The sequence below is a fragment of the Oryzias latipes genome, chromosome 13, assembly GCF_002234675.1.
Source record: "Oryzias latipes chromosome 13, ASM223467v1".
Classification (NCBI taxonomy): domain Eukaryota; kingdom Metazoa; phylum Chordata; class Actinopteri; order Beloniformes; family Adrianichthyidae; genus Oryzias; species Oryzias latipes.
The window spans coordinates 18,000,423-18,027,106 of record NC_019871.2 but is presented as its reverse complement, the minus strand read 5'-3'; the positions used below and the strand labels follow the sequence as shown (position 1 = coordinate 18,027,106).

Here is a 26,684-nt window from a genome sequence, read left to right as displayed (position 1 = left end):
TAGCAACCAGTGTATCCAGATTGTGGTGGTCTCTGACCCTCCGTAGGATTCAGAAAACTGCTGACAAAAATAAAGATAATTAGTTAGTTTTTGCTGAAGCCGTTTGATTCATTAATAAATTAATATAGTTCGTATTAGGGCCTCCATAAATTAATAAATAAATTTACTGGATTAAAGTCATACTATTTACATATACATTAATATTTATTATTTATCATTAATATTTAGTTTTAATTTTAACCTCTAAAAGTACATATCCTCAAGTCACAGATTGTTTTTTTATTGGTGATAAATATAGACAAAATGTGATATAAATGCAGCATAAATGGAAAGAAATGTCTAAATGTGGTAAAAGTGACACAAAATTTTCATGAGGTGAATTTTTACATTCGGCGCCCCATAGAAAATAGTCAAGATTTTACGAAAATAAACTCCAAGAATTACGAGTTACGATAGTATTACGATAGTAAAGATATAACTTCATGACTATAACTTGAGAATTTACGAGATAAATGATTACAGCCATAAATTTATAATGAAGCAAAAGGCCTTTTACAAAGAAAAGTACAAACAACAACACAAAAGAACCAATTGGTCCAATATTCCGGGGGCCCCACGCTCCTGTGTCCCCGGGTCCTCACAGGATTCTTTGGGTTCTCGTTTCATCAGGAATCAAACGGTCCAAAGATCTGGTTTCAAACCCGACGCGCGCGCGGCTGAACGCAGCAGGACTGGTTTGATGGTTTTAGCTTCACTTCCTGGTTGCTGCATTCAAGTTCCTTTGGAAAAGAAAACCTTCCAACGGTGAACCGAAAGAGAAAGTAGAAGTTTGGAGAAGCGCGTTGCTGGTCCGCAGATGTTCTTGTGAAGTCGCTCCGTTCGTCGCTGTTGCTTCTGCAGAGTTCACCTGAGGACAGCAGGATGTCCCGCGGGTCCAATGCCGGCTTTGACCGACACATCACCATCTTCTCCCCGGAGGGCCGCCTCTACCAAGTCGGTGAGGACGGCTGATGACTCAGCTAATTCTAGCTTTAGCTCTGATGCAGGTTTACAGCCACAGAGAGGGGGCTCACAGTTAGGGGGGTTTCTATAGGAGGTGAGTGTATAGATATAACTCAACTTTGACCAATTTCCTATAGTTTTAAATCTGTCAAATCTCATCCTCCGTGTGTGGATAAAACCTGGAGTTCAGCGAAGAATTTGCCATTTCCTGTAATTCGGTTTAAAAACTTGTTCGGTTGCCATTTGAACCCAGAACAGCTCGGGTGAGCTGGAAGCTGGTGACAGAAAAACAAATCTTTTCTAGTTTGAGCAATTTCTGATCACATGGAAAAGTTTGTCCACTGAAGTCCTGCAGTTTCTGATGTGACTGCCCCTAAAACGTAGTCATCTTCAAATAGCCTCCAGGCCTCAGCTAACCTTCCGGATGCTGATGACCCTCTGCTGACCCTCTGGGCGCTGCTAACCATTCGGGCCCCAGCTGAACCGACAGGCCTCAGCTGACCCCCCTGACCTCAGCTGACCTGACCTATTGTTCACATTTCAGCACATCCCCTCAGGGGTCTCCACAGTGAATCTGCTTTCACTGATTCACACAGGTAGTTTTGGCTGAGATTTTTTGCACCTGATCTCTTTCCTGACACAGCCCTGTATTTTATCCGGGCTGGGGACCGGCACAGGGAGACCCAGACTTGGGCCCCCTTGCTACTACATAGTTAGGCAGTAGCACGAAGGGTCTAACCTAAGGACCCACACTGGGTGAAGCTCATCACACTCCCAGTGCCAGTCCTGGCCTCAGCTGACCCGAGGGGTCCTTAATTGAACCTCTGTGTCTCAGGTGACCCTTTGGGCCTCAGCTGGCCCCGCTCATCAAGTGTTTGTGTTTTTCTTCAGAGTACGCCTTTAAAGCCATCTCTCAGAGCGGTTTGACGTCTGTCGGCATTAGGGGGACGGACTGCACCGTCGTGGTCACGCAGAAGAAAGTGCCGGTAAGATGTTCAACACTCAGAAGAAGAAACGAGGAGGAAGCAGTGAAGTAAGCAAAAAGCTGGTGGAAGATGCCCCCTCTCACATTACCCTGAACACATCTCAGATGTCTAATGATTTATAGTGTTGAGCCTTGCAGCTTTAGCAGCCATGAACTCAAAGGGAAAGAACGCGACATTGGAAACTGTTTTCTTTTAGAACAGAAGAGCTATAGCAAGTTTTTCAGCAAAATTTTTTTTTCCCAAATCACTCCAAACAGAAACTTCTGACCTTGGAAAACTTCTTTTTTTACCTGCAGAGGTTCACTTTGTATCTTCAAAAAACAAAACAAATGTTGCAGCTGAATAAATGTCAGGATTTGGATCTAACAATCGAAGTCTGTGTGTCTCAACTATCGGGATGTTTACTTTGTTTGTGCTGAAACATCTAAAGCTTCTATCAAGGTGTCTCTGCTTTGTCCTTAATCTGCCAGATTTGATCAACTCAGCACATCTTCAGTGTTGCAGTTGGTAGAGTCTTTGTGGGTCAGACTGTCCTGACGTTTGATGGGATGAACAACGTTCCTCTCAGCATTACTTTCCGGTTCTAGCATTTCTGGCTCCAAAGTTCCATCAAATCTCTGAAATTTGGGGACTTCAGTAACGATGAGTGGAGTAAGACCCTCAGGAGCCACAACCCCGCCTGTTTTCCAGTTCTCCCTGACCAGCTTGCTGCTGATTAGCTAGTCAAGTGATTCCACATCCTGATTGACTGAACACACTTGATTTAGATGGTCAGCAATAAGCAGGATAACAGGCAGGGTTGTGGCTCTTGGAGCCTTGGAGTAGCAGTATGGACCATCAGGCTTCTCTGCGGTTTTGATCCCGTAATTCGCTTGTTCATCTTTCATCTGGGTTTTTCTTGTTCCATCAGTCACTATCTCTTCTATCTGCACACTTCTGCATGTTTATTCATTCCACACTTCAGATTCTTCTTTACTCTGTGCACGGTCCTCAACTTTTCTGTTTTTAACTTAGGAAAAATTACATTTCCCTCACTGTTTGTAATGCGCATCATTTTAAAACCAAAGCACAGAGAAGGCCGTTATGTCAGCTGGCACTGTGATGGCGGTTTCTGCCGCCATCATAAAACCTCATGAAGTTCATCTGCTTCTTGGTGTTTGCAGGACAAGCTGCTGGACTCCTCCACTGTGACCAACATGTTCAAACTCACCCCCCACATCGGCTGCGTGATGACGGGCCATAACGGTTCGTAGTGTCAACATCTCACTGCTATCCAGCGTCTCCTGAAGTTCACCTGAATTTGACAAACCTTGTTGATGGTCCAGCGGACAGCCGCTCTCAGGTCCACCGAGCGCGGGTGGAAGCTGGGGAATGGAAGTACAAGTTTGGCTACGACATCACTGCGGATGTGCTGTGTCGCAGGCTGGCCGACATCTCGCAGGTCTACACGCAGAACGCAGAGATGAGACCTTTAGGCTGCTGTGAGTGACATCTTTGGCTGCTCATCCGTCGATTTTCTTAAGCGCAAAATGTATTCCTGCACGGCCTTTTGCTCCGGACAGGTATGATCCTGGTGGCAATTGACCCCCAGCTCGGCCCTGTCCTGTATAAATGCGACCCGGCTGGCTACTACTGCGGCTTCAGAGCCACGGCGGTTGGTGCCAAACAGACGGAGGCCAACAGCTTCTTGGAGAAAAAACTGAAGAAGAAGCCCGTGTTAGACCTGGATAAGACAGTGCAGGTAAACAGGCTGACTGACAGGTGTGTTGTTAATGGATTGTGCTTCTGCCTTCCAGCTGCTGTTAATATTCTGCTGTTTCACAATTTTCCACTGTGCTGGATCCTTCTTTCAGACACTCTACTCTTTCAGCTTTAATTCCACCGTCTCTTTGGCCTCTGTATCGTTGTTGGTCAAATCCATCAGTGAGGAAATAGCAGCAAGCTTGCATTCTGCATGTTGTAGGAATTGGTAATTACTCATTTCTTCCCACAAATCTGAATGATGAAGAAAAAGGCAGGGATCAGTTTGAGGCTGACATTCAGTTCAACATGTGATTGGTCAATTTATAACTTGAAAACCTTTATCTACAGAAAAGATAGGAAAAACAAATAGGACGTGTTAAAAAAAGGTATCAGAGCAAAATGGTTATTTTGACAAATAGAATGACGGAGTAATAGCTATAATACCAACGGCATACTCCCTGTTTGGAATGCCGGGTGGGGGGTGGAGGGTGGAGGGGTCACTCAGTCCAGTTTTCATATACAATCAACAGCTGTGGTTACATCGACAAAACTATTCGGAATAAACACCAGATCAGAATAAAAACGAATCATGTAAAAACGCTGTTCGGAATACTCTTTCCCGATCAGACTCATTCGGATTAAAATCTCTTTCCGATCGAGATAGGTGGGTTATGCCAATTGTTGATCCAATCATGGTGCATATAAACAGTTTATTCAGATCGTGGGTCACTACTGCTCCGGCTTTTACGTCATCCGTAGATGGTGTGGCGCTCCAGAGAAGGCTTTGGACCGCAGTCTGTCTGGCTGCTCTACGTGAGCGAGCTGCTGAACTCCGGAGAACTATGTCTCCCTGTGTCTCAGAGCAGAGGAGCAGCTTTGGGATAGTGTGTGAGCTGGAAGAGGAGGCTTTCGATGCATCGAAAAGCCCTTAGAAACCGTGTAAACAATCACGTGGATTTGTGTTACCAGCCGTGTCTGGACAAAAAAAAGGCTGATGTTATTCCCACAGTTAGGTGCAGCTAATATGCACATTGCAGCATTGACCGCATGGATTTTAACTGCACCCAAAGCTAAATGTTGTTGTTGGCATGTATTAGCCTTATCCTAACCCTTCTTCTGGGTGCTGCCAAGAATAAAGCACTGGCCGCACACATTTGGAAAACTATGAGCGAACAGGTGCTTACTGCATGCAAACTCTACACACAAATGTCCCAGCTGGGATTTGAACCAGGGCCTTCTCACGGCGAGGCAAAAGCGCTAACCATTTTACCGTTTAAATTCCAAGATTCACTCAGGTGTAGAATTAAAAACTTTCTTTTTCTAGAAACACATTTGTTGTTTATCGAGCAGTTCTCTTACAAACTCAGATCCTCGAGGAGCAAAGAATTCTACTCAGTCACTGATTTATTTCAGCAGAAAATGATTTTGAAGGTTTTTATTCTTTGTTCTATTCTAGTTGGCCATCTCCTGCCTGTCGTCTGTACTCTCTATGGACTTCAAAGCCCATGAGCTGGAGATCGGCATCGTGACCAAAGACAAACCTAAATTCAGGTAACAGCGGCTGAATCCGCTCACATACAGATGAAGCTCATGACTCTGCCGTTTCATCTCGGGTCTTCTGTCCCTCAGGACTCTGACAGATGCAGAGATTGAAGCTCACCTTGTCGCCATAGCAGAGAGGGAGTAGAAGCGCCGCCAGGTGGCAACCCGAATGTCACACCAGCATTTCAGCGTTTGCCAAATTCGTTTAACAGCTGGACCATAAGAGCAGCCCGCCCTTTAGAAGGATTATTTTTGGATGAAAGCGTTTATAATGCAGGCTCAGTGTGATTTTAGAATTCTGAAGAAAAGACCTTCATGTTCAACCCATCATGTTCTGCAACCAACGTGTTTATGAATAAACATGTCCTCAGGTTTTCACAATAAAACAGATATATCTGTTTCTGGATCTTCACAGATTTTTCAAAATAAATCTCTAAAAGGCCGGTGGGGTTTATTGTACAGTAAACTCATACATTAGGTTATTTACAACAACAAAGGCACAAAAATCCCAAGTAGAACTGTAAAATCCAACATTTAAACTCAAATCATTTTGAGACCACAGTAAAGACAACAGAGCAAAGAAAAGACCTTAAGCTTCACCGCACAACAGTTCTGGTTCTGGACGTGAACATTGTGAGAGTCGAAGTTGGTTTAAAGTCTTCAGGAAACAGTTTCAGATTTTATCTTCATGAAACTTCACCGTGTTTAAGGCTGACCGTGGACTCCAGTAGATGTCTGTTCTTGAGCATCTCAGCTGGTTCATGTGGGACCAACACGCCGTCAGAGATGTTCCTGCTTGTTGCTAAACCTTGGAGAGATGTTTTTAAGTCTGTTCTTTAAGCAACAGAAAGCAAAGCCCTGAAAACGGGACCATTGTTCTTCCTGGTTTTAGTTCAAACCCGAGCAGAAGGTTCTGGAGGAACAGCTGTTCTTTGCAGCTCCTTGATGAGTCCAGAACCTGCTGGAAATGAGCGTGTGAATCTAAGTCTCTGGTTTGGACCGAATCTTTGATTCTGCTTTGAAGATGGTAAAATGCTGATGGTTCTATGGATTTATGGTGACCGTTAAAGGTCCAGAGTCCATTATTACTACTTCCATGATGACCCCTGGGTTTATATCCTGACTTGTAGGTCATGGAGCCTACAGGTGAACCAGGTTCCGCTTTGTTTTTCTTGGCAGAAGAATATTTCCTCCATCTATCTGTTTAGCTGCAGGACGTTCTTCTGAGATCTGCTGGATACAGCGACTGAGCGAGTCCACTGTTCCACGTTCACCTAATGTGGATGAGAAGTCAGTCATGTGAACGCTGCAGATTTTCAGGTGGCCTCTGGATGACCCTTTGATGGACTTGTGGCCCATCCAGGATGTCCTTTACTAGACGTTATCTGAAACAGATGAAAAATTTACAAAGGATGTCAGGATGAGCAACGTCCTGAAAGCAAATGTTTCTATTTGTTCTTTTCAGGTGGAACCTAAAGATCAAGACAATTTTATCCACACGAAAGCATATAAAGTATGAATGCAGCCTTTAAAACTAGAGACAATATCCAAGGAATTACATTACAACATAAAAACTAAAATGAAAATCGTTCAAGGGACGGAGATGTCTCCAGAACTGCAACAAAACCACAACCACTTCATGAGGCCACTAGATGGCGATGTTGCATCTGCCATTTCAAAACAGAGCTCAGTTCCTGCTTGTAAACATAAATAAAAGAAAATTCACTTAGACTCTTTGAGTTCAATAGTGTGTCCAGTAGTGTCTGTGTTTGTGATACAGTAACACAAAAGAAATCAAAGAATTTCATGTATTTTTCCTTTGCTTGTAATGAACCCAAACAATAAAAAACATAAATTATTTTTAGGACTGAAAACTTTACTTAGTTGACACACAGATTAGTTATTTTCCAGATTCCTGTTTCAAACAGATCTTGCTCTGATGGCGGTGCTAAAGCTTCTGCTTCTTCTACAGAGTTGAATAATTGATGGAACGAACGAAAGATACAGTCAAGATCAGCCAGGAAGAGGATCCTCATTTTGTTTGCAGACACTGTGAGGGTCGTTGTCATATTGACCATTAGTGAGCTGCAGAAAGTCTCTGTGGTCTCATTAAATCTAAACGTATGAACATCTCAAGGTAGACTGATGGATTTCTCTGTTAAATTAGAAAAGATTTACATGAAGGTTAAAACCTCCTTTGACCATTTTCCACTTTAGTTTTAGCACACTAACAGAAATGAAACCCGTTTCAGGTTTTCAGTTACCTGCCGGAAAGACTTTCCGTCCATCAGAGAAGGTTCTGCTTGTTCTTTTGTTACCAATCCTGGAAGGAATACAGAGAGAACATGCTTAGGATCCAGATTTAGTCATGGTATGCATCCATAATCAGCACTAATGATCTTTAACAATAAGATCCTCTTATCCCCATTGATCATTTGCTGAAACTAAAAATCCTTCCTCACATTCAGATCTCTGTGATTTCTTCTGATCACATGACTCCAGGTTTTGTCACATAAAGCTGGTTTCACATTTAAACACTATGTTGGTGTTGATATAAAAAGCCCTTTTTCTGAAACCACCTGATTGTATTTTTCTTAAACAGACTTTGGTTTTGAGTTTTATTCTTCTGCTTCACTCCCCCTCCCACACCTCTGACTCTGCTGATGCTCTGCCTGCTCTGAGCGCCCCCCCCCCCTCCCTCTGAAACATTGACCCTGTGGCTGGTGTCTCCTGGTACTGGACCCGGCTCTCCCCGCTGAATGGGGTCCGGCGTGGCCCGGCTGGGCATGTGTTTGTGTGCCTGTGTTGGGTCACAGCGGGGGGATTAGGTGTGTGTGAGTGATTGAGGGTGACAGCGGCCCGAGCATTAGGAGCCCTGTGGCAGATTTCATGGGCCTGTTTTAGACGCACTAATCTGGATTTACCAGCAGCAGTGTGTCAGCAGTGATGCAGCCTGGCCGGACCTACAGCAGAACACACACACACACACACGCATGTGCATGTGCACACACAGGCCATTCCTGTGTACCTGTGACCAGTCTAGCTGGTTCTATACATGACCTCTGTGTCCATTTCTCCTCTTTCAACACGGTTTACGCTGAAACTGTATTCCCTCACATTTTCTCAATTATCAACAGATCTATGTTACTATAACAATGTGAAGGGATTCTGTGTGCACGCCATGCATCATGGCTGATCCCAAACAAACCTCAGAGCGCCACTGAGGACGTTTTGTGAAGAACTCCTTTTCTCATTGAAGTCCCACTCTAATCATCTTGTGATCTATTGTAAAATCGTTCCCAATGGTTTTTTAATTATGATTATGCCATTTTTAATATAAAGAACAACCTGCCTTTTTCAAGTACATTGTTCTCTGTAGAGTAGCAGTAGTTCCTTAGAAATTCGCCTTTGATTTGTGGACGGGACTGTTGATGCCAAAGGATGAGGAAAACAAAGACATTAATAGATCTGTTTGTCTGCAAACAGATGCATCAGAATAGAGCGGAGAAGGGGGGGTTATGACCTATACCCATTGCAGTTTGTAACAACTTCAAGCTTTTTCCAACAGCATTTTTTTCTGCTCCTGATTCACAACGATTTAAATAAAGAAATACTCAGAATTGCAAAAGGAAAATGCCACAAGAACATGTTTAAATCACTAAAAACACCATATTCATTGGAGTGGGTCTTTAAAAACACAAACACCTCCAGGACTCACAAACATTGGGACAGGAAGAGGTTTTCTGTTCCTAAACCTGAAAAGTAAGTTTCACCTTCAGGAATTTTTAGCGGTGCAAAGTTGGCAGATGACCTCATGATAAATGGAGGAAAATTCTTCTGTCTTATTAACCTGCTGCAGAAACGTGTTGAGAGATGCTGCACAGATGTTTACAGCTGCAGGAAACCTGTGATGTGCAGCTGAGTTTTGGTTTGAACCTCAACACCAGAGGTTTTTTTGTCATGATTTTCTTCTCATGCTAAATCTGTCTGAACATTTAATAATACCAACAACGTCAACATCAGGGTTCATGTTTGACTGTCATGCTGGGTACTGAACTTTGAGTCTGCATGTAGGGAACTGTGTGTGTGTGTGTGTGTGCGTGTTGCAAGTAATGAACAGTTGATGTGTGGATTTGGGGTTGTCTATGTGTCTATGTGTGTTTGTGTACATGTGATCTTTTGCATGTATGGGCGGGCGTGGTAGGGCGGTCAACCTCTGATTGGATGATTGCAGATTTGATTTCCCTCCCATTTGTCGAAGTGTCCTTGGGCCAGACACTGAACCCCACTTTGCCTGAGTGAAAGGTTGGCCCCAGTGTTCGGCAGACGAGCCGCCATCAGTGTGTGAATGTGTGTGAACGGGTGAATGGGACTGTGACTGGAAAGCGCTTTGGGCCTTCATGAAGGTAGAGAAGCGCTAAACAACTATTAACCATTGACCATATAGGTGTATATATACACGCATGTGTCACTTTGTGTGCGGTTGCATATAGGTGTGTGTCTGTGTGCATGTACCGGGTATGTGTGTCTGTGAGAGTGGGCGCTTGTGCATGTGTGACGCTGTGTGTGTCCATAGGTGTCTGCTTTTGTGTGTTAGTTGTGAGTGTTGAGCAAGCCCCTGACCCTCGAGTGTGTACTAATCACACACATTCTTTGGGATTAAGCAGCCAATTAACAATAAGAGAGCCATTGTGGACCTTGTCTTTGTGCGTCACAGTAACAAGTTTTGTGTGTCTTTCAGTGTGTTGTGGTTCTGTGTGTGTGTAAAAGGCCTCTTTGTCTTGTGCTGACAGATTTAGCTGAAGTGCAGCGGTGTGCAGGTTTATGCTTTCATAATTATTTTGATTTTTAAAACATAAACATGCAGGACATGGAGTAAATAAACCAGGTGTGTATTTTCGTGTGTGTGTCCCAGTGCAACCATGTCCTGTATGTGTGGAGAGGCATCCATAGAAATGTCATTGATGGAAACATTGCAGACATACACCCAGCTGGCTGGCAGTGTGTGTGTTGGGGGTGGGGGGTGGGGGCATATGCATCAGTGTGGCACGTGTTGGAGCGTGGCTGAGGATTAGTGAGACTCAAGCCTTGTTGCTCCACTTCCATAATTACTCCTGCTCCCTCCAGCCATATGGGCTGGTGGCGTTGCAGGTGGGGTAGGGGAGATGCAGGAAGGCAAGTTTTTTTATTGTTTTAAAGGAGGAAAGGATGGACAAACAACTGTTTGTCCATTTCTCACCTCAAAGACAACTTTAAAGCACCTATGTCAAAGCTCCGCCCACAAACACCACCTTCATAGAGGCCTGAGTGTTTTATGACATAAATCACTTTTTTGAGAGAATGCTTTCTAGAAGGAAAATGAAAACTGCAGATTTTGCTTTTCGCTTATGAATTATTCAACAATTTGTACCATTTTGTTAAACGATACGTGAGAAAAATTCCCAAAACGTTTGAAACCTCATGTCTGTGTTAATCAGCATAATTTTTAGGAAGACGTGTTTCCATCCTGTAGTGTTTGTTGGATGACAGCAGGAACAGGTGCTAACAAGTTCAACCATGGGGGGCTAAATGGTGACTTAACGCATAGGGCCCCCCATCCACCCCCCCATCTGCAGTAGATTAGAAACCTGGCGGCTTTCAGAAGACAGCGGGACACACATACACACGGCGGGGGGCTACGCTCTATGAAATTGATCAAGATGTTGGCCAGACACCACTTACAGACTGACACCCCCCACCCCCGTCAGCAAGCACGCGTCCACACCACACACAGTTTCATTCTCTGAAGAAGCTGACCTGTTTTGCTAAAGAGCACTTCAGCCTGGGCAGCCTGGTTGCCATAATGACTAATTTGCAGGGCTCTGCACCAACCTGGAACTGTGTTCTCAGGTTCTGCGGTTCTTCTCAGTTTCAGTGACGAAGCTGTAAGTTCTGACACTGAAACCGTGTAGAAAATTTTCACCTTTAAGGGATTTTATTTGACTAAAATGGATTCTTCTCGCACCTTTTATTCATCTATTTCTAAGCTTTTTCCCATGAGAGTGGGCAGAATCTCCTCCAGCTTACTTTGGACCAGTCCATGATAAATCTGTAAACGGAACCTTCACCGTCTGACCCAAAAGACGAAGAGTAAACATGGAGCTTTCTGAGCATCCTGCTTCCAACCTTTGACCCTGAGCAGGTCAGTGTAGGTGTTGATAAAACATACGAAGTTTGGTTAAAGGATGGAGAGACCTGTGACTGTCAGCTGATCTAACCTGAAACCAGGAGAACCATTCTTCTGCTGCACTTTAACATTTCAGCTTCTATTGTTTGTTGAACTGTTCAACAACTGTAGTTCTCTTTATGATGACAAACCATAAAAACATGAAACACAGTTCACTCTTCTACACAGAAACACAGCATTTATATTGTCTGATATAAGAGAAATACAAGACACACATGAAATGCCCCCATCACTGAAATGAGGAGGCAACACGCTTAGAACGCACACACAAACACACACCCACTAACACACACACTCACACACAGACCCTCCCATACTCCTCCTCACCTATCTGCCCCTCCACTTAATGCTGTTGCCCTGTTCTACCTCTGGTTCTCCTTCATGGCCTCCTCCTGCTTCATAGAAAACTTCTCTCAGGTTCCTTTGGTTCCAACAACAACCATCCTTTACGTGGTCCGCATGTGGTTCCAGCTCCTGCGCGGCTTGTCAGCGTCCTTGGCCACACAGAACCAGACTCCATGCTAAAACTCCTTCTTTCAGTCCTGTTGAGTCCAGACTCCGTAGAGAAGGTCCAGTTCTGTGTTCCTGTGGCTCCAGCGCTAGCTTCTCTCTATCCACCCTTCCTCTGTCAATCTGGCCACAAACCCCTCTTTCCTCCCTTTATCCCGAGGTAAGATACTTACTTTTCAGATAAAGCATATTATGATAAATCGGCTGAACTCAGTGCATGTGAGCGTGTGACTGTCTCACACTCTCTCTCACACACACACAGCAAGCACAAATCTGCACAACATACAGCAACACTCTGTGTGTTTAAAATGACAAAATGTGAGAGGTGCATAGCAATAAAAAATGTGTGTTCATGTGTGGGTCCTTGTGTTTGTTTATGTGTGCGTGTTTAAATGTGTTTCTGTGAGTATGTCTGTATGTTTATGCCTGTGTGTATGTAGTCCATAGTGTCTGTGTCTGTGTCCTGTGTGTGTCTCTGTGTTTGTGTCTTGTACCTTTGGGTGTGTCTATGTGTAAGTCAGTGTGTGTGTTTGATTTGTGTAAGTTTGTATGTGTAAGTTGGTGTGTGTCTGTGTATTTTTTGTAGCTGTGTGTGTTTTGTGAAATTATGCGTATGTGTCTGTATGTTTGTTGTTTGTGTGTATGTGTGTGTTTATATTTGAGTGTGTGTTTATATATTTTGTGTGTGTGTATGTTTATATGTGTGTGTGTTAATATATTTTGTGTGTCTGATGCATCAAACATTCTGCATTTCAAATGTGAAATGTTACATCATGTCAGCACGAGGGGCTTATGGGTAAAATGTCCAGGTTGTAACAAATGAAGTCACATGATTTCATCTTCTATTCTAGATAATTTGATGATGATTGTTCTCCGCTGAACTTTAATTCCAGACTGAAATCTTTTGCCGTTCCTGATCCATTAGATTGATGTAAACAGAGCAGGCACACGCTCTCTGAAAATAAATTTTTTTCTTCCTTCAACTTTTTTTTGTTGTGTTGAACAAATTAGTTTCCTTCTGGCTTTGGAGTCAGTGGAGGCCTTTTGCTAATGAAATCAGAGAAGAAGATAGAAGAGCATATGGACAACAATGTGGATGAAGGTCAATCAGGGAATGAAAGAGTTTGGAGAAAATGAAAACTAAATGAAAATACAAAAGCAGCGATGGCCTTTGGGACAGGCACGCAGGCACACACGCACGCTGTTTTCAAATGGGACTTTATGAAATGTTGTGTGTGCGTGTAGCTCCATAGATTAGATGCACTAAGCCTCTTATGTGACGCTTGTCCTTAATTTGCTCCTCCTCTGGGTCCTAGTGCGCACAGAGCAGACCTTCCACTTTCCGCAGAAACAACAAAAGCGCACGCGGCAAAGTGATCTCCAACCAAACTTTGACGCAAAAAGGAAACGCAGCAAATCAACAATTTAAAATGAAAAAAATCTATTGAAACAAATGAGTTTTGGTTGATGTTTGTATCACAAAATGAACTATAAAACTTAACAAAAACAGCAGTTTTCTCTGATTGTTTATATATATTTTTCCTCAGATGTAGATAGTTTTGTCATAGATTGGCCTAAATCAAAGTGCCAGAATAAAGCAGTCTAATGTTCCATGTAGATCTAAACATGTTTCAATAGGTGTCTTTATCGTCTTTTTTTATAAATACTTTCTGGGAAATTTCTTCAATTCATATTCATCCAATAAAAAAATTCGTTTTATCAATAAAAAACAAATAAAAACTTTTTTGTTTATTGAAGGTTGAATACGATTTAAAGAGGACGGGGATGAGCACGCCTTACAGCAGGCCTTACATGGAAAATGCAGCTGCCACTGAAAACTCAACACTGCAGGTGCGTGATGAGTGCGCGTGCCCTGTTATGCTCCGCGCGCTCAGACGCGCATCGCTCTCTGTGTTCCCGCTATTTTTCTCTGTCCTTGAGTTCGGAAGGCCCGGCGGTTCACCGTGCCGTTAACGGAAAAACAGAAAAGATAGAGCGTACCTGCGGAGGCTGCGATGCACGCGCAGATGTATCCAAACGTGAGCGCACAGCCGCGCGGTAGGCCGGAACACAGCGCATCTTCTGCAGCTGCTACAGAATCTTTAGTTAAGGTTTGGAAAGGTTTGAACGCGTCCGTGTCTCTGTTGGAGTGTCTTTATATCTCTGCTTTGGCTCCATGAGCCAGATAAACCCCTTATACAGTTTGGGCTGCAGCGACATGGATCTGTGTGTGCGCATGTGGGTGTGCGCGCTTGGATTTTAAACTATAAGAAATCCGATTCAATTAACAAGCGCACAGAATCGGCTTTGGACACTCTGAAATTGTCCCGCCACAGAGGATAGCACAAGGCAGAGTAACCCGTAGCAGAGGGCATCGAACAGCTCAGCGTTATTAAATACACAGCGGATCTGACAGCGGCGGCGCAGAAATAAAAGGCCGTCTCCATCCGGACGACGGGAGGCCGCAGTGATCCGCCGCTGCAACAATCTGACAGATTTAAATCAGAAAAATCTACCAAAACGATTTACATGATAAACTGTTATCTGAGGATTCAAACTTTAAAATGTCCCCCTGAGCTTTGGTCAAACGGTCTGCACATCTTGTTAGGTTTCATTGTGGAATCGCTCTTTAATGTAAAAATGACATAAAGTTTCTTCATTATTATCATTATTATTGTTATTATCATTGTTATTATTATTATTATTATTATTATTATTATTATTATTATTATTATTATTATTATTATTATTGCTGAAAAGGCCAAACGGAGCAGGTTGGGGATCAGAGGGGATTTAACCGCAACAACGCGGTCTTTGTGCGGGTTTTTTAATCCCGCCCGCGCGCACCCCGCGCTATGCCGCCCTGTCAGCTCTCTCAGAAGCCAATTTGTAAAATTGTTCCAAACGAAAAAGCACTTTGAAATGAGCTGGAATGACTTTTTTTAATGTGCGTTTTACTTGGGCGCACTTGTCAAGCGTTTTGCTGGGTTTTTGGACACATTTTCTTTTTTTTTATCGCTAAATAAAATGTGCACGCACCAATTGTTTGTTTTTCTCAACCTGACTTTGCTCTTAAAAAACTGAAAAATAACTTTATGCTGGTGTGAATGAAAGGTAACAACACACGAAGACCATAATTGGCCGATCTGCGAAGGACGCCGCTTGCGTCAGGGGCGCACAAAGGTGGGGGAGGGAAGGAGGGAGGGCTCTGCGTCTTACTTGGGTAAGAAGTTTCTTCTAATTAGCCAGTCAGCACTCGGTCGCCTCACTTGAGCTCTCAACATACCCGCATCCTCTTCTTGCGCTGGAACTGCAGGACTGCGCCCGAATTTACGCAAAACATTGAAGGGAGAAAGACGTTACATGCGCACTTTTGCTTTAGTTGTAAGGTTTTAAATCTTAGTGCAGTGTCTAAGTAGAATTTTTTCCGTGCTTTTATTTGTTGGTGAAGTGGTCAGGTGGAGACAGGTGGAGCAACGCGCTGGAGTCAGAGTCACCGGCATTTGGCTCAGCGGCACAAAGTCAGAGAGGAAAACAAAGCTAGGAGAAGGTATGAGAATCGTTTAAAATAACATCAAAGTAAAAACAACAAAACGGCCAAAGAGGGGGCGGGAAAAACAAGAGAGAGAGAAACACCCCCCAGGACTGAGGAGCGCCAGCCCCCCCGAGAGAGAGAGAGTGAGGCAGCGTTTTAAAGCCGGCAGGAGGTATGATGTCCTACATTAAACAGCCCCATTACGCCGTCAACGGGTTAACGCTGTCCGGCCCCGGCATGGATCTGCTCCACTCCGCCGCCGTCGGATATCCAAGTGAGTAGACCCCCGCACTTTCCTCCGGGAGCTGCGCTCGCGCTGTCACGTCTGTAAGGTCCGTAAAAATGGCATCGAGCGCTAAAAAAAAACTGAGGCAAAGTGCATTTATTCCCCCCGTTTTTCTGTTTGACCCCAAACGTAGCGGATTATTAGAAACAAAGAGAAATGAGTCTAAATTCAGATTAACTCCAATCTGTTTACATTAACTGATATTTGAGAACAGGCGCTGGTTGATCATCTGTCTTGCCGGAGCCTGAAGGAACCGATGGTTTGAGCGCAGATCTGACTTTTTGACGCAGGTTTTCAGCGAAGAAAAAACGCCTTAAAACTTTTGTAATCCTTCACTGAGTTTGGAGAGTTTTCCTTAAAAAACGAAAAAGAAAAAAAAAACAACAACAACAAAGAAAAAGCTTTCAGAAAGAAAAATAACAAAGACCACATCGGCTCATGATTTTCAAATGGAAGTATTTATTTTAGAATAAAAGTACATATTGTTTATTATTTAAACAGTTTTGAGACACTTATTTATTTTAAGTGCTGGTTTCTTCATCCCACAGCAAACAATAGAAATAAAGAGAATAATGACGGTTGTTTTTCAGGCACTCCCCGCAAACAGCGCCGGGAACGCACCACCTTCACGCGTGCGCAGCTGGACATCCTGGAGGCTCTGTTCGCCAAAACCCGATACCCGGACATCTTCATGAGGGAAGAGGTGGCCCTGAAGATCAACCTGCCGGAGTCTAGAGTTCAGGTATCACATCAGTCCCAGGTGTTCTGAACAGTTTCTAGTGTGTTGTTCTGATGATCATGTTGGACCCCTCACCCCCTCCTCCTGAAGGTTTGGTTCAAGAACCGGCGGGCCAAGTGCCGCCAGCAGCAGCAGCAGAGCACAGGCCAGTCCAAACCCAGGCCTCCTAAGAAGAAGGCGTCACCAGCGCGCGAGAGCAACGCCGAGGCCTCTGCCAACGCCACCAACGGACCATACAGCCCTCCGCCCCCACCTCCAGGGACCGCCATCACCCCCAGCTCCAGCTCTGCCAGTGCTACAGTGTCCATCTGGAGCCCCGCCTCCATTTCTCCGTTACCAGACCCCCTGTCTGCCTCCAGCACCCCATGCATGCAGCGCACCACCACCTACCCCATGACCTACACCCAGGCCCCAGCCTACAGCCAGAGCTACGCCGGCTCCTCCTCCTACTTCACTGGCCTGGACTGCAGCTCCTACCTGTCTCCAATGCACTCGCAGCTGTCTGGGACCGGAGGGGCCCTTAGCCCCATCACGGCTTCGTCCATGGGGGGGCCTCTCAGCCAGTCCCCAGCTTCCCTCTCTTCCCAGGGCTACACGGCTGCCTCCTTGGGTTTTGGAGCTGTCGATTGTCTGGACTACAAAGATCAAGCTGCCTGGAAGCTGAATTTCAATGCAGCTGACTGTCTGGACTACAAAGACCAGAACTCCTGGAAGTTCCAGGTCTTATAGATAACAGGAAGTGGGGAGGGAAAGATTTCGGGGGTGGAAATCTACAACCCCAGAATAATTGTGATGTAGAAGAATGTGGGAAGTTAACATTTTTGTCAGTTGAAAACCATAATCGGCTGAAATAAATTCCTTGTTGTTGTTTGGAACGTGTGGAATGATTTGCTGATTCTTTTGAGTGAGAACGCGGTTCTGTGTAGGCCTGTAGGTGGAGGAACACCTCCATCAGCTCTGACTGTTGGCGAGGAGACAGCTGGACCTCAGAACAGAATCATATTTGTGTGAATTCTGGCCTTTTCTGAACTGGACAATCATGAAACTGAACGGCCGCCGTCAACCAACTGACAAACAGAGCTCCGCCCCCTCCTCCACCTTATGCCTCCTGAATCATGGAGGATGGTCTTCCGTGGCCTTCAGTGGTCAGACCTCCTGCAGTGGGGGGGGGGGGGGGGGGGGCATCCAGTCCCTGTTGCCTTGGTTGTAATCATCACAACAGCTCAAACACCGGACGTCTAATAAGATCATCGTTATGGCCCCACAATGGTCACATTGTGGCTGGCGGGGGCCAACCTTCACCTGACCACAGCTGCGTGGTTTTTTGATACAGTTTCTGCAGTCCAGCATCTGTGGCCCGTCTGGACTCCACCCTGTAGAGACATGACGCCGCTCTTTGTGTTCTATGTTAGCTTATGTCCATTTTTGTATTAGACTCCCATGATGTTGAGTTTCTTTGAAAAGTTGTGACCTTTTTTCCGTAAAATGATGGTCATGTGTTCTTGCTGTTTCTGTCTCCAGCTGACACAGACATTGATGGTAGACATTTATAAATATTGTTTTTGTAAATATTAAAACTTGAAACAACAACATCAGCGGCGTGTTGTCACACGACTCTTCTTCTGTTTTACACATCTCCGCCAACTTTTTCTCTGGTTTCTTCTTTTCAAACTCAGGGCTTCATCCATCAAAAGCAGCTGTGATAGAACCCGTTTCTCATCACTTATTGATTTGTAATCATTTTCATGATCAACTCCTCTGCTTTCGTTCTGACAGGAGTCGGGTTGTGCACATGGTCAGTGATGTCACCACCATCATGTTAGCCATAATGTTTCGGAGACATTAAATGACTTCCTACAAAACTGCAAAGATCCGTTCTTCCCGCTTCAAACGATTCTCTTTGCTTTTTAGTGTTGGACCTGAGCTGGGGGGGGGGGATTCAGATCCAGACTTCAGTCCTTAAAGAGGACAGGCAGGAGATTACAACGCCCCATTATATTGAGTCACTTTGACATCCAAAAGTCTGAAGTACAGGAACTGGGCAGATTACTTTGGATTGTAGAGTTTTCCTGTTGCTGCCACCGATGGGGCAGAAGGTCAGCTCCACGGGGGTGGAGAGGAGTGCACCACATGAGAGCTCTTTATCTGCCCATTAGCTGCTGCGTGTTGAATGACATCTTGAAACCAGGCTGGAGGTCTTGTGTCATGAGCCAATGCACTTATGAGCGGAGCGTTTAAGCTGCACTACAATAATGTTGAAAGGCTGCTGCTGCCTCTCTGCTGCTTTGTTGTCAGACCCACCAAGAAAATACTTTACTGTGCCTGTGTGTGTGTGTGTGTGTGTACGGGGGTGGGGGGTGTGGCCTCGCCAGCACCAGAATGTTCGTTTTCTGCAGAACATCATGCTGCATTAAATTTATACTTTATACTTACAATATAGAAACCCCCACTTCAACCCCAACATCTGCTCTACCTACTAAAACGTTCTAAAGTTTTCTAAAACTGTCAGAATTTCAGTTTTGTTCGAACCAGAGTTGGTGGAAGTCAGAGTTTCTCTTTGTTCCTTCGTGTTCTATTCTCAATTGTTTTTGTAGAACTTTCTAAGGTTTCCAAACTCTATTGGTGTCTTTCAGAAAAAGCTCCGAATTTGATCAGCATCATGCTCCTGGAAGATGATTGTTGGAGTCAAACATCTAGTTTATTTCAAAAAGAAGAGGTTGTAAGAATGTGAGTAAAGATTGTTTTGTGCTACAAAAAATATCTGTGAAATAAGTTCATTATCTTTGGCAGATAGGCTCTGGGCCAATGGCTTCTTGTGTGCTTGAGATGAACTCGGATCATGGATAAATAAACCTGATGGTGGTTGGAGACCTAACCCTAACCCACAATGGGGTGGAGAAAGGGGTGAAGGAGGGCCAGCGAACCATCTAATGCAGAGAGACAACCATCTATGAATTTAAAGACTAATGGGCATGTACAGCCACTATGTACATTTTGTGTATATTGCACTGATGAAAATTGGTCATACCTGAATGTATGTGGAAATAGTGAGGATTGTTGTGGTTACTTGTCTATACGGGAAATTTTCACAGATGTGTCACAAATGAACCACGTTAAAATCACAGAAGAAGTACAAATAAACCGCGCAAAGAACACGTAAATCAACGTAGAACATGAACCGTGTGTGATTATTGTCTCTGTTTATATGCAATCCATTCCATCCACATTCGTGCGTCAAGTACGTAATTTGGCCGTAATTTATTTGGCATGTACAAGATATATAAGTTATTTGTTGGTGGTACATGGCAGAAAAGTCCATTGGACACATGTGGAGTGGTCGTGGAAAGCCACACAGCTGCGTATGTATGCATCTTGCAAATATCACGCACATTTGCGTAAGATTCACGTAAAGATTGCCTATAAACTACGTAAAATACACATAAACTGCATAATTTTTTACTGACCAACAATTTTGAACAACTCAAAACCAAATTCACATAAAGACCTCGACGGTCATCTCCACACATCGATGATTGACAAACGCAAAAACAATTATAAATGACATATATCACGTGTATAACAAAAGACCAACATTTCATACCAGGAAAATGCCTGTGTGACACAACCTTAAGATATGATCGTGATTGGTTTAGAAGACCACAAACTGTGTCTGTCGGTATTTGCTTGTTTTGTTGTATGTTGAGGACCCCCTTGAAAACGAGATGACACATCTCAAGGGGCTTTTCCTTCAAACAAATAAATTGAAATTAAATTGAAATTGAGACAGGCTGTCACTTTAGCTGATAGTTCAAAGTGAAGGCCTGACAGATGATAGCATGTAGAGTGACGACCCAGCGTACCTGGAATTGAGGAAGAGTTTCCTTATTGAAACTGTATCAAAGCTTCACTAATGTTGTTTTTGTAAAAATTAAAGCTTGAAAATTCTACGGTACAAACATTGTGTTCTCACAGAAACAGCTGTTCTTCTCTACATTTTAATGTCATGTATCTTCTGTTCTGGCTCCTGGGTGTTGCTGCAACATCTGAAGGCTCATCTGAACTTCTCATCCGTCTGTAGCGCCACAGACTCATCCACAATGCTGACAACAGTCAGTTCCACAGGCCACGAACAAGTGTCATGGTTCTTGGAGGAAATTCAAGCACAGCAGAACGTGGAACACCATGGAGGTTGGTGGCACCAACAACCACCATCCATTTCAAAGCTCTCGTGTAACTGTTTTGCTGTTTTGACAACAAGCACCCCCACAGCTTTCTCCAGCTCATAGGCCAGGAGGAGTTCACATCTCAGAGGAGACATTTTTATCTTCACTGGTCCGTTTCTGATGATCAGGTCCAGATTTAGTCCCAGATGATCGGAATGTTGGGTCTTTAGATCTGAGGTCTCCTTGAGGACTACACCGACACCTATTCTCCATCTCTGGTCTCTGCTGATGATGAACGCAGGCAGACGTGTGCGGCCATAATCCTGCAGCAGCATATGGGCGGAGAACCACACACACTCGGAAATATGATTCATGTCTTTCCTCTCTCCCTAATCCTCTGCAAACAAGCTGGTGGCCGGCCCGCTCTGGAGGAACACTGCAATCAAGCTGGCCCCGCCCCCCCCACGCCGCGTCCCGCCGTTTCTCCTCACATCTTCTACTTCAACCCTGCAGAACAATTTCCTCTCAATTGATTCCTGATTCTAAATACATCCTGAGGACAAAAATGCACACACTGACACACACACACAAATACACATGCACACACTGACATAGACATGCACACACAGACACAAATAAACACACTAAATAGAAACAATCTAAACTAAGTAGACACAAACGCAAACCAGCTCACACACAAACACACACACACATGCTAACACAAACACACACACACGCACAGACTTTTGGTCAGTGTTTTGTGTGTGAGGTGAGTAATTCCTTAACAAAGTATAGAATGTAAATGTATAGAATCTGACTCTAATGTAAAGGAATTAGGTGAAGTCGTGTTTCTTTAAGGAACCAATGTTAAAGATTGAAAATCATCTCCATGGACCTGTGTTGTGATTCCATCATCACATGAATACTGCACAAGTGTAACCAGATGAAGACCTGCTGCATGTTGATGTTCTCACAGACACTGGATCTTGATGTCATCACCATGATGGTTTACATTATTGGTTAAATAACGTCTGTAATGCTGCAGGATCCCGTAAGCAGGTTTGAGTGATCTGCAGCTGGTCACAGTAACAGGATCAGTATGAGTGTATGAATGGATCAACCAGCGCTGTCAACCTCAGGATCCACCTCTGCTGAGGGCTTTACTGCAGATTACAACTTAACACCTTGTTAATTTCGGCAATAGTAAAAGTGTTTAAAGCTGAGGCTTAATGAAATGTTGGAGGTTGTCTGGATTACAGAGGTGTTTGGATGAAGGACCAACTCAGAAGATTCCACATCTTTTTTTCCTAAGTGTTCCCATCAACACTTTGACTCGCCCTTCTTCTGCTTCAGATATTTGGGGCATCCATCTTTGTTCATCCTGTCGTGGAGTGGTCACTTGGCCTCATCTGCCCCTCTGTGGTGCCACCTCTTTGCCCCTTTGCTCTTCTGCTCCTCACAGTTTGTTATTCTTGCTGATCTAATTTAGAGAATGTCCCAAATCCTCTTAATGTCCTGCTCCCTCAGCGTAACACTAAGTGAATTATACTGGATTACTGTCTCCCTCCTCTTCTTCTTCATCCTTGCTGTCACTCTCCACTCATCATTTCTTCACCTTTATGTTTGGCTTCTTCTGGACATGTCTACTTTCATCAGCAACATTCAACCTGTCACCCTCCAGCAGATGATTGGTTCCACTGTTCTCTTCTGGGACAGATGTTCTGCAAAACTGTCATGGAATCCAAAGTATTGTTTTTCAACTTTCATCTCTCGGAAGAAAGAAAGAGAAAAACCTAAAAGAGCGTGACGTTTACCAGAAAAGCCTTCTCACGCCAGATTAAAATGTTTTGCAGGAATAGTCCAGACAAAGGACTTTCACCATCCTTTGTGGTCATACTGTAGCTCCCCAGCAGCTCAGGTGGAGCAGGGTTCTCCAGCTGCTGTCAGGTGCAGGTTACTGCAGATCCTGTTACCACCAACACCATCCTCCTTCAGAGCTTATTCTGCTTTTGAAACTTATTTCCAGATCGAAGGGCATGGCCCAAAATGATCAACCTGAACGCAGAGAGAAAGTATCTTAGCTTTCTAAACCTGAAACAAACCAACCATCAGAATCAAGCAGAGAACCAGAAAAATTCTCATTTCACTTTTCTGTCCATTCATCCATGTTTCACCACAGCTCCCCCATGTGAACTTTCTTTTAGCAGAAATATTTTTGGGAAGTTGGAATTGAACATTTCTCTTTGCCAGTGCTCTTTCATGTACATTTGTTTGTGTGTTCATGTGTGTGTGTGTGAAAGTATTTGTGCACGGGTGTAGGTGTGTATTTACATGTCTGCTGTCAAACAGAAAAGGCTTGATGTTTTTGGATGGACCTTCTACCATCTTCTCCTCTCCTTCTACCATCTTTTACCCTCCTTCTTCTCTCCTTCTTCCATCTTCTCTCCTTCTTCCATCTTCTCTCCTTCTTCCATCTTCTCCTCTCCTTCTACCATCTTCTCCTCTCCTTCTACCATCTTTTCCTCTCCTTCTACCATCTTTTACCCTCCTTCTTCTCTCCTTCTTCCATCTTCTCCTCTCCTTCTTCCATCTTCTCCTCTCTTTCTACCATCTTCTCCTCTCCTTCTACCATCTTTTCCTCTCTTTCTACCATCTTCTTCTCTCCTTCTCCTCCTTCTCTTCCCTCTCTCCCCCCAACAAACACTCCTCCCTCACTCAGTAATTTCAACCATGCCTCTCTCGCTTGCACACGTAGCTTGCCCTAATCCCGCTCTGACCTCAATCCCGTGATGTAAGTGGTCATGTGATGCAGGGAAAGATGGAGGGAATGAAAAAGAGGCAGAAACAGGGAATGAAAGGGAAGAAACACACTCTAATCCCTCCATACTGGAAAATGTGTGTGTGTGTGTGTGTGTGGGGGGGGGGGCTCCATTTAGTTACACAAAATTAGTTGTAATGTCGCACAAAGACACACACTGATAAACACACACAAACACACCTACACACACACACAGATAAACACATAGACAGTTATACAGACACACACACAAACATAGAGATACACACACACAAAACAGACACACCTATACACACACATACTACAACATACACACAAATTCACCCAGACTTACACTTATATGCACACGCAAACACACACACATGCACTCTTGTAACAACAAGTCAACATGTTTGCTTCATGTGAGTGTCTCAGTGTTTGCGTGTTTTGTTTGTGACTATGAGCCAGTCACACCAAAACATTGTCATTCAGTTTTTGTTCATGTATTTGTTTCCTTTTTTCTTTATACACAAACGGAACTTTATTATTTTTAATGTAATTTTTGACGCCATTTTAAAAATCTTCACTTTGATTCATAAATAAACATAATGTTAATGGGTTACACTAGATTTATCCACCTTGAATGTGTGTGTTTTTTTGAAGTCTCAACATAAACAAAGCAAGGATTGTAATGTTTCCTTTATATTAGATCAATCTCTGTTAAGTCTTTCATGGACATTATGTAAATTATGTCAAAACAGAGACTCATCTGGAATCAAGGAATCTGTTGAAGTGTAGCTTTAATGGACTTTAATCAGTCATTTAACCAATTAAATGTTGATCACCAAACAAAGGCATTCTGGGAGTTTTTAGATCATCTTTTCTTTCTGTTTCCTCTCAGTGCATCACATGAACACTTAAAAAACAGAAGATTATCTCATGTTGGGGAACAGTCTACAGGTTAAATACAAACTTCCATTCAACACTTTTGTTCTGCCGTGTTCGATGAATATGATCGCTTCCACGTGTCGGACCCACGCCCCGAGATTTCATGGCCCAGAGATGCGGCTATATAACATTTGATCACTGAGAGAGCTGCCTGCTAATAGGCCACACTACAAGTCCCACAATGCACCACCAAAACGTGCCAAAAACCAACTGGTCTTTGTGTCTAATGATGAGCACATTCTCAGACTTGACTCCTCTGAGGAACTTCATCAAATCCTCACCGAGGATCTCCTCTTCTCAAAGCCTGATGCAGAACAGTGATGAAGATGAGACGCCAACTATGTCAGATCAGGAAGCCTCCAGCAGGGCTGCAAACTTAGCTTCAACGCAGGTTTCTGTTTTATTACAGGACATTTGCATTTTATTAAGAGGAATTTGCTTCTGGCTTTTCTTGGTGGAGAAAGATTTAAAGGTCCAGTTTTATAAAATGAATGCAACTGATTTTCAGTTCATTCACTGTTTATTATTGTTTTTAGGTACAAACTGTCATTTCAGTTTAAACATCAACATCTGTGCATCTCAAAGAGGCAAACTGAGATTTATTACACACTTTTATTTTTTATTGTTTTTCTTGCTACTACAGACATTTGATTTCCATATTATTTATAGTTTTACTTTTTATAATCGAGTAGGAAGAGTTTTCATTAGAAATTCTAATAAAAGCTCTAGATTGATGGTGAAATGACCTGATTTTTAAAATTTTTCTTATAGTTGATGTTGTTTCACAGAGCTTCTTCATTTCAGGTTGAAACCTTGCAATGGGATCAATAGCATGTTCTGAACATTGACGCAGTCCAGCCCTCAACTGGCTTATTTTATAGAATTAAAGCTGCTGCGTGTTTGAGTCTGACTGCTGAACCCTGGACCTGGTGGAGGATGCTGTACCTGATAGAGGACAGGGGACATGATAGAGGACGTGGGACCTGATGGATGATTGGAGGACGTGGATGCACAGAGCCACTCTGACTCATAAACTTGTTTTTTAGTGGCAGGTTGCTGAGGGAGGGGTCGTGTCATGCCTTAGCTGGCCGCTAGAGGGCGTTGAGAGCAGGCGGCCAGCATTCTCGCATGATCTGGATGAGCCTGCACACTGGATGGAGGCACACGGCTGATCCAAGCACGCCAACAAACAAACCAACGCAAAAGCAACTGAGAAACATGTTTTTTTTTCATCTCACTTCACATGTCTGACCGAAATGTGATGTAAATGCCTGTGAAAATTTAGCGTCCTCCAGATCTCACTGAGTTGTGTTCCAGGGTTCATCTACAACAATGACGTCACATTTGACGATTGTGAAGAACGGTATTCTGAGGCACAAACTCAGTGCAGACACTTTGCTGCTTTAACCCTTGTGCTATCTTAGATGACCCCACCCTTACATCGACGTGTTCTCCCTACCATGACAAAGGTGGATAAAGGTGGAAAGATTTCATGTAATCCATGGACACCAGTGAAGATCACAAATCATTGAAGAAAAAAGGTTCAGAGCACTGTCTAGTGGGTCTAGATGACCCAACTCCCCATGTTAAAGTGCCTAGGATAGAACAAGGGTTAAAACATATGTAGATTAATGAGGAAATTGTGCTGCAGAGACCATCTTCTAAGTTCCTGGTGGATAAACCGTCACGTTGTCTCACAACTAAAGTGGAGAGGCTAACACACTCAGTGGAGATGATGTTAATGAGCTCATTTGGGATCTGGATCATAACCTAAGTATCTTTTGGTTATTTCAACATGAAATGACTTTTGGTTTTGATATAATTGCTGCCCACATTCATGCAAAAAAGATCCATCTTCACAAAACATTGAACACACGCTGCAGGCCGCATGGTGGGGTAGTGGTTAGTCCCTGCTCTCACAGTGAGAAGGTCCTGGTTCAAATATTTGTTTTGGAGTTTGTATGTTCTCCTTGTGTGTGTGTGGGCTCCCTCCTGCAGTCCACACTTTTGTCCCAAAGTGTGGTTGTCTGGTTGACCTGCAATGAACGGCAAATTGTCCAGGGTGAAGATGAGGAAGCAGGAAGATGAAGAGCTCGTTTGTTCTTCTACCTTTGAAGAACTCTGCGTTTGAGTCCATCGTATGGGTATAAACACCCCCCGTTCACTCACCTCATCCATCTGTTGCCTCTGTGAACCCCCCTTCCTCCCCCTCATTTCGAGACATACCA

The 26,684-nt window shown here is 43.8% G+C and overlaps 2 protein-coding genes and 1 long non-coding RNA gene across 4 annotated transcripts; 2 read left to right on the top strand and 1 right to left on the bottom strand.

Moving 5' to 3' along the window:
- Positions 1-745: 745 nt before the first annotated feature.
- LOC101155046 (proteasome subunit alpha type-6) lies at positions 746-5,673 on the top strand. The gene is made up of 7 exons (XM_004075459.4): positions 746-997; positions 1,894-1,988; positions 3,152-3,233; positions 3,314-3,469; positions 3,551-3,729; positions 5,188-5,282; positions 5,361-5,673. Exons 1-7 carry the CDS (start codon positions 922-924, stop codon positions 5,416-5,418), a joined length of 741 nt encoding a protein of 246 aa, XP_004075507.1. The 5' UTR covers positions 746-921; the 3' UTR covers positions 5,419-5,673.
- A 32-nt stretch (positions 5,674-5,705) lies between these two features.
- Positions 5,706-14,644, bottom strand: LOC105355444. Of its 2 annotated transcripts, none has more exons than XR_909858.3 (3): positions 14,011-14,644; positions 7,538-7,596; positions 5,706-6,658 (listed from the first exon to the last, which is right to left on the bottom strand). It is a non-coding gene; the product is annotated as an uncharacterized LOC105355444 (long non-coding RNA). The 2 variants fall into 2 exon arrangements; XR_909857.3 differs by lacking the exon at positions 14,011-14,644 and adding an exon at positions 11,827-12,216.
- Positions 14,645-15,224: 580 nt separating this feature from the next.
- Positions 15,225-18,431, top strand: LOC101154795 (homeobox protein otx5-like). The gene is made up of 3 exons (XM_004075458.4): positions 15,225-15,818; positions 16,421-16,572; positions 16,660-18,431. Exons 1-3 carry the CDS (start codon positions 15,719-15,721, stop codon positions 17,296-17,298), a joined length of 891 nt encoding a protein of 296 aa, XP_004075506.1. The 5' UTR covers positions 15,225-15,718; the 3' UTR covers positions 17,299-18,431.
- The last annotated feature ends 8,253 nt before the right edge of the window (positions 18,432-26,684 follow it).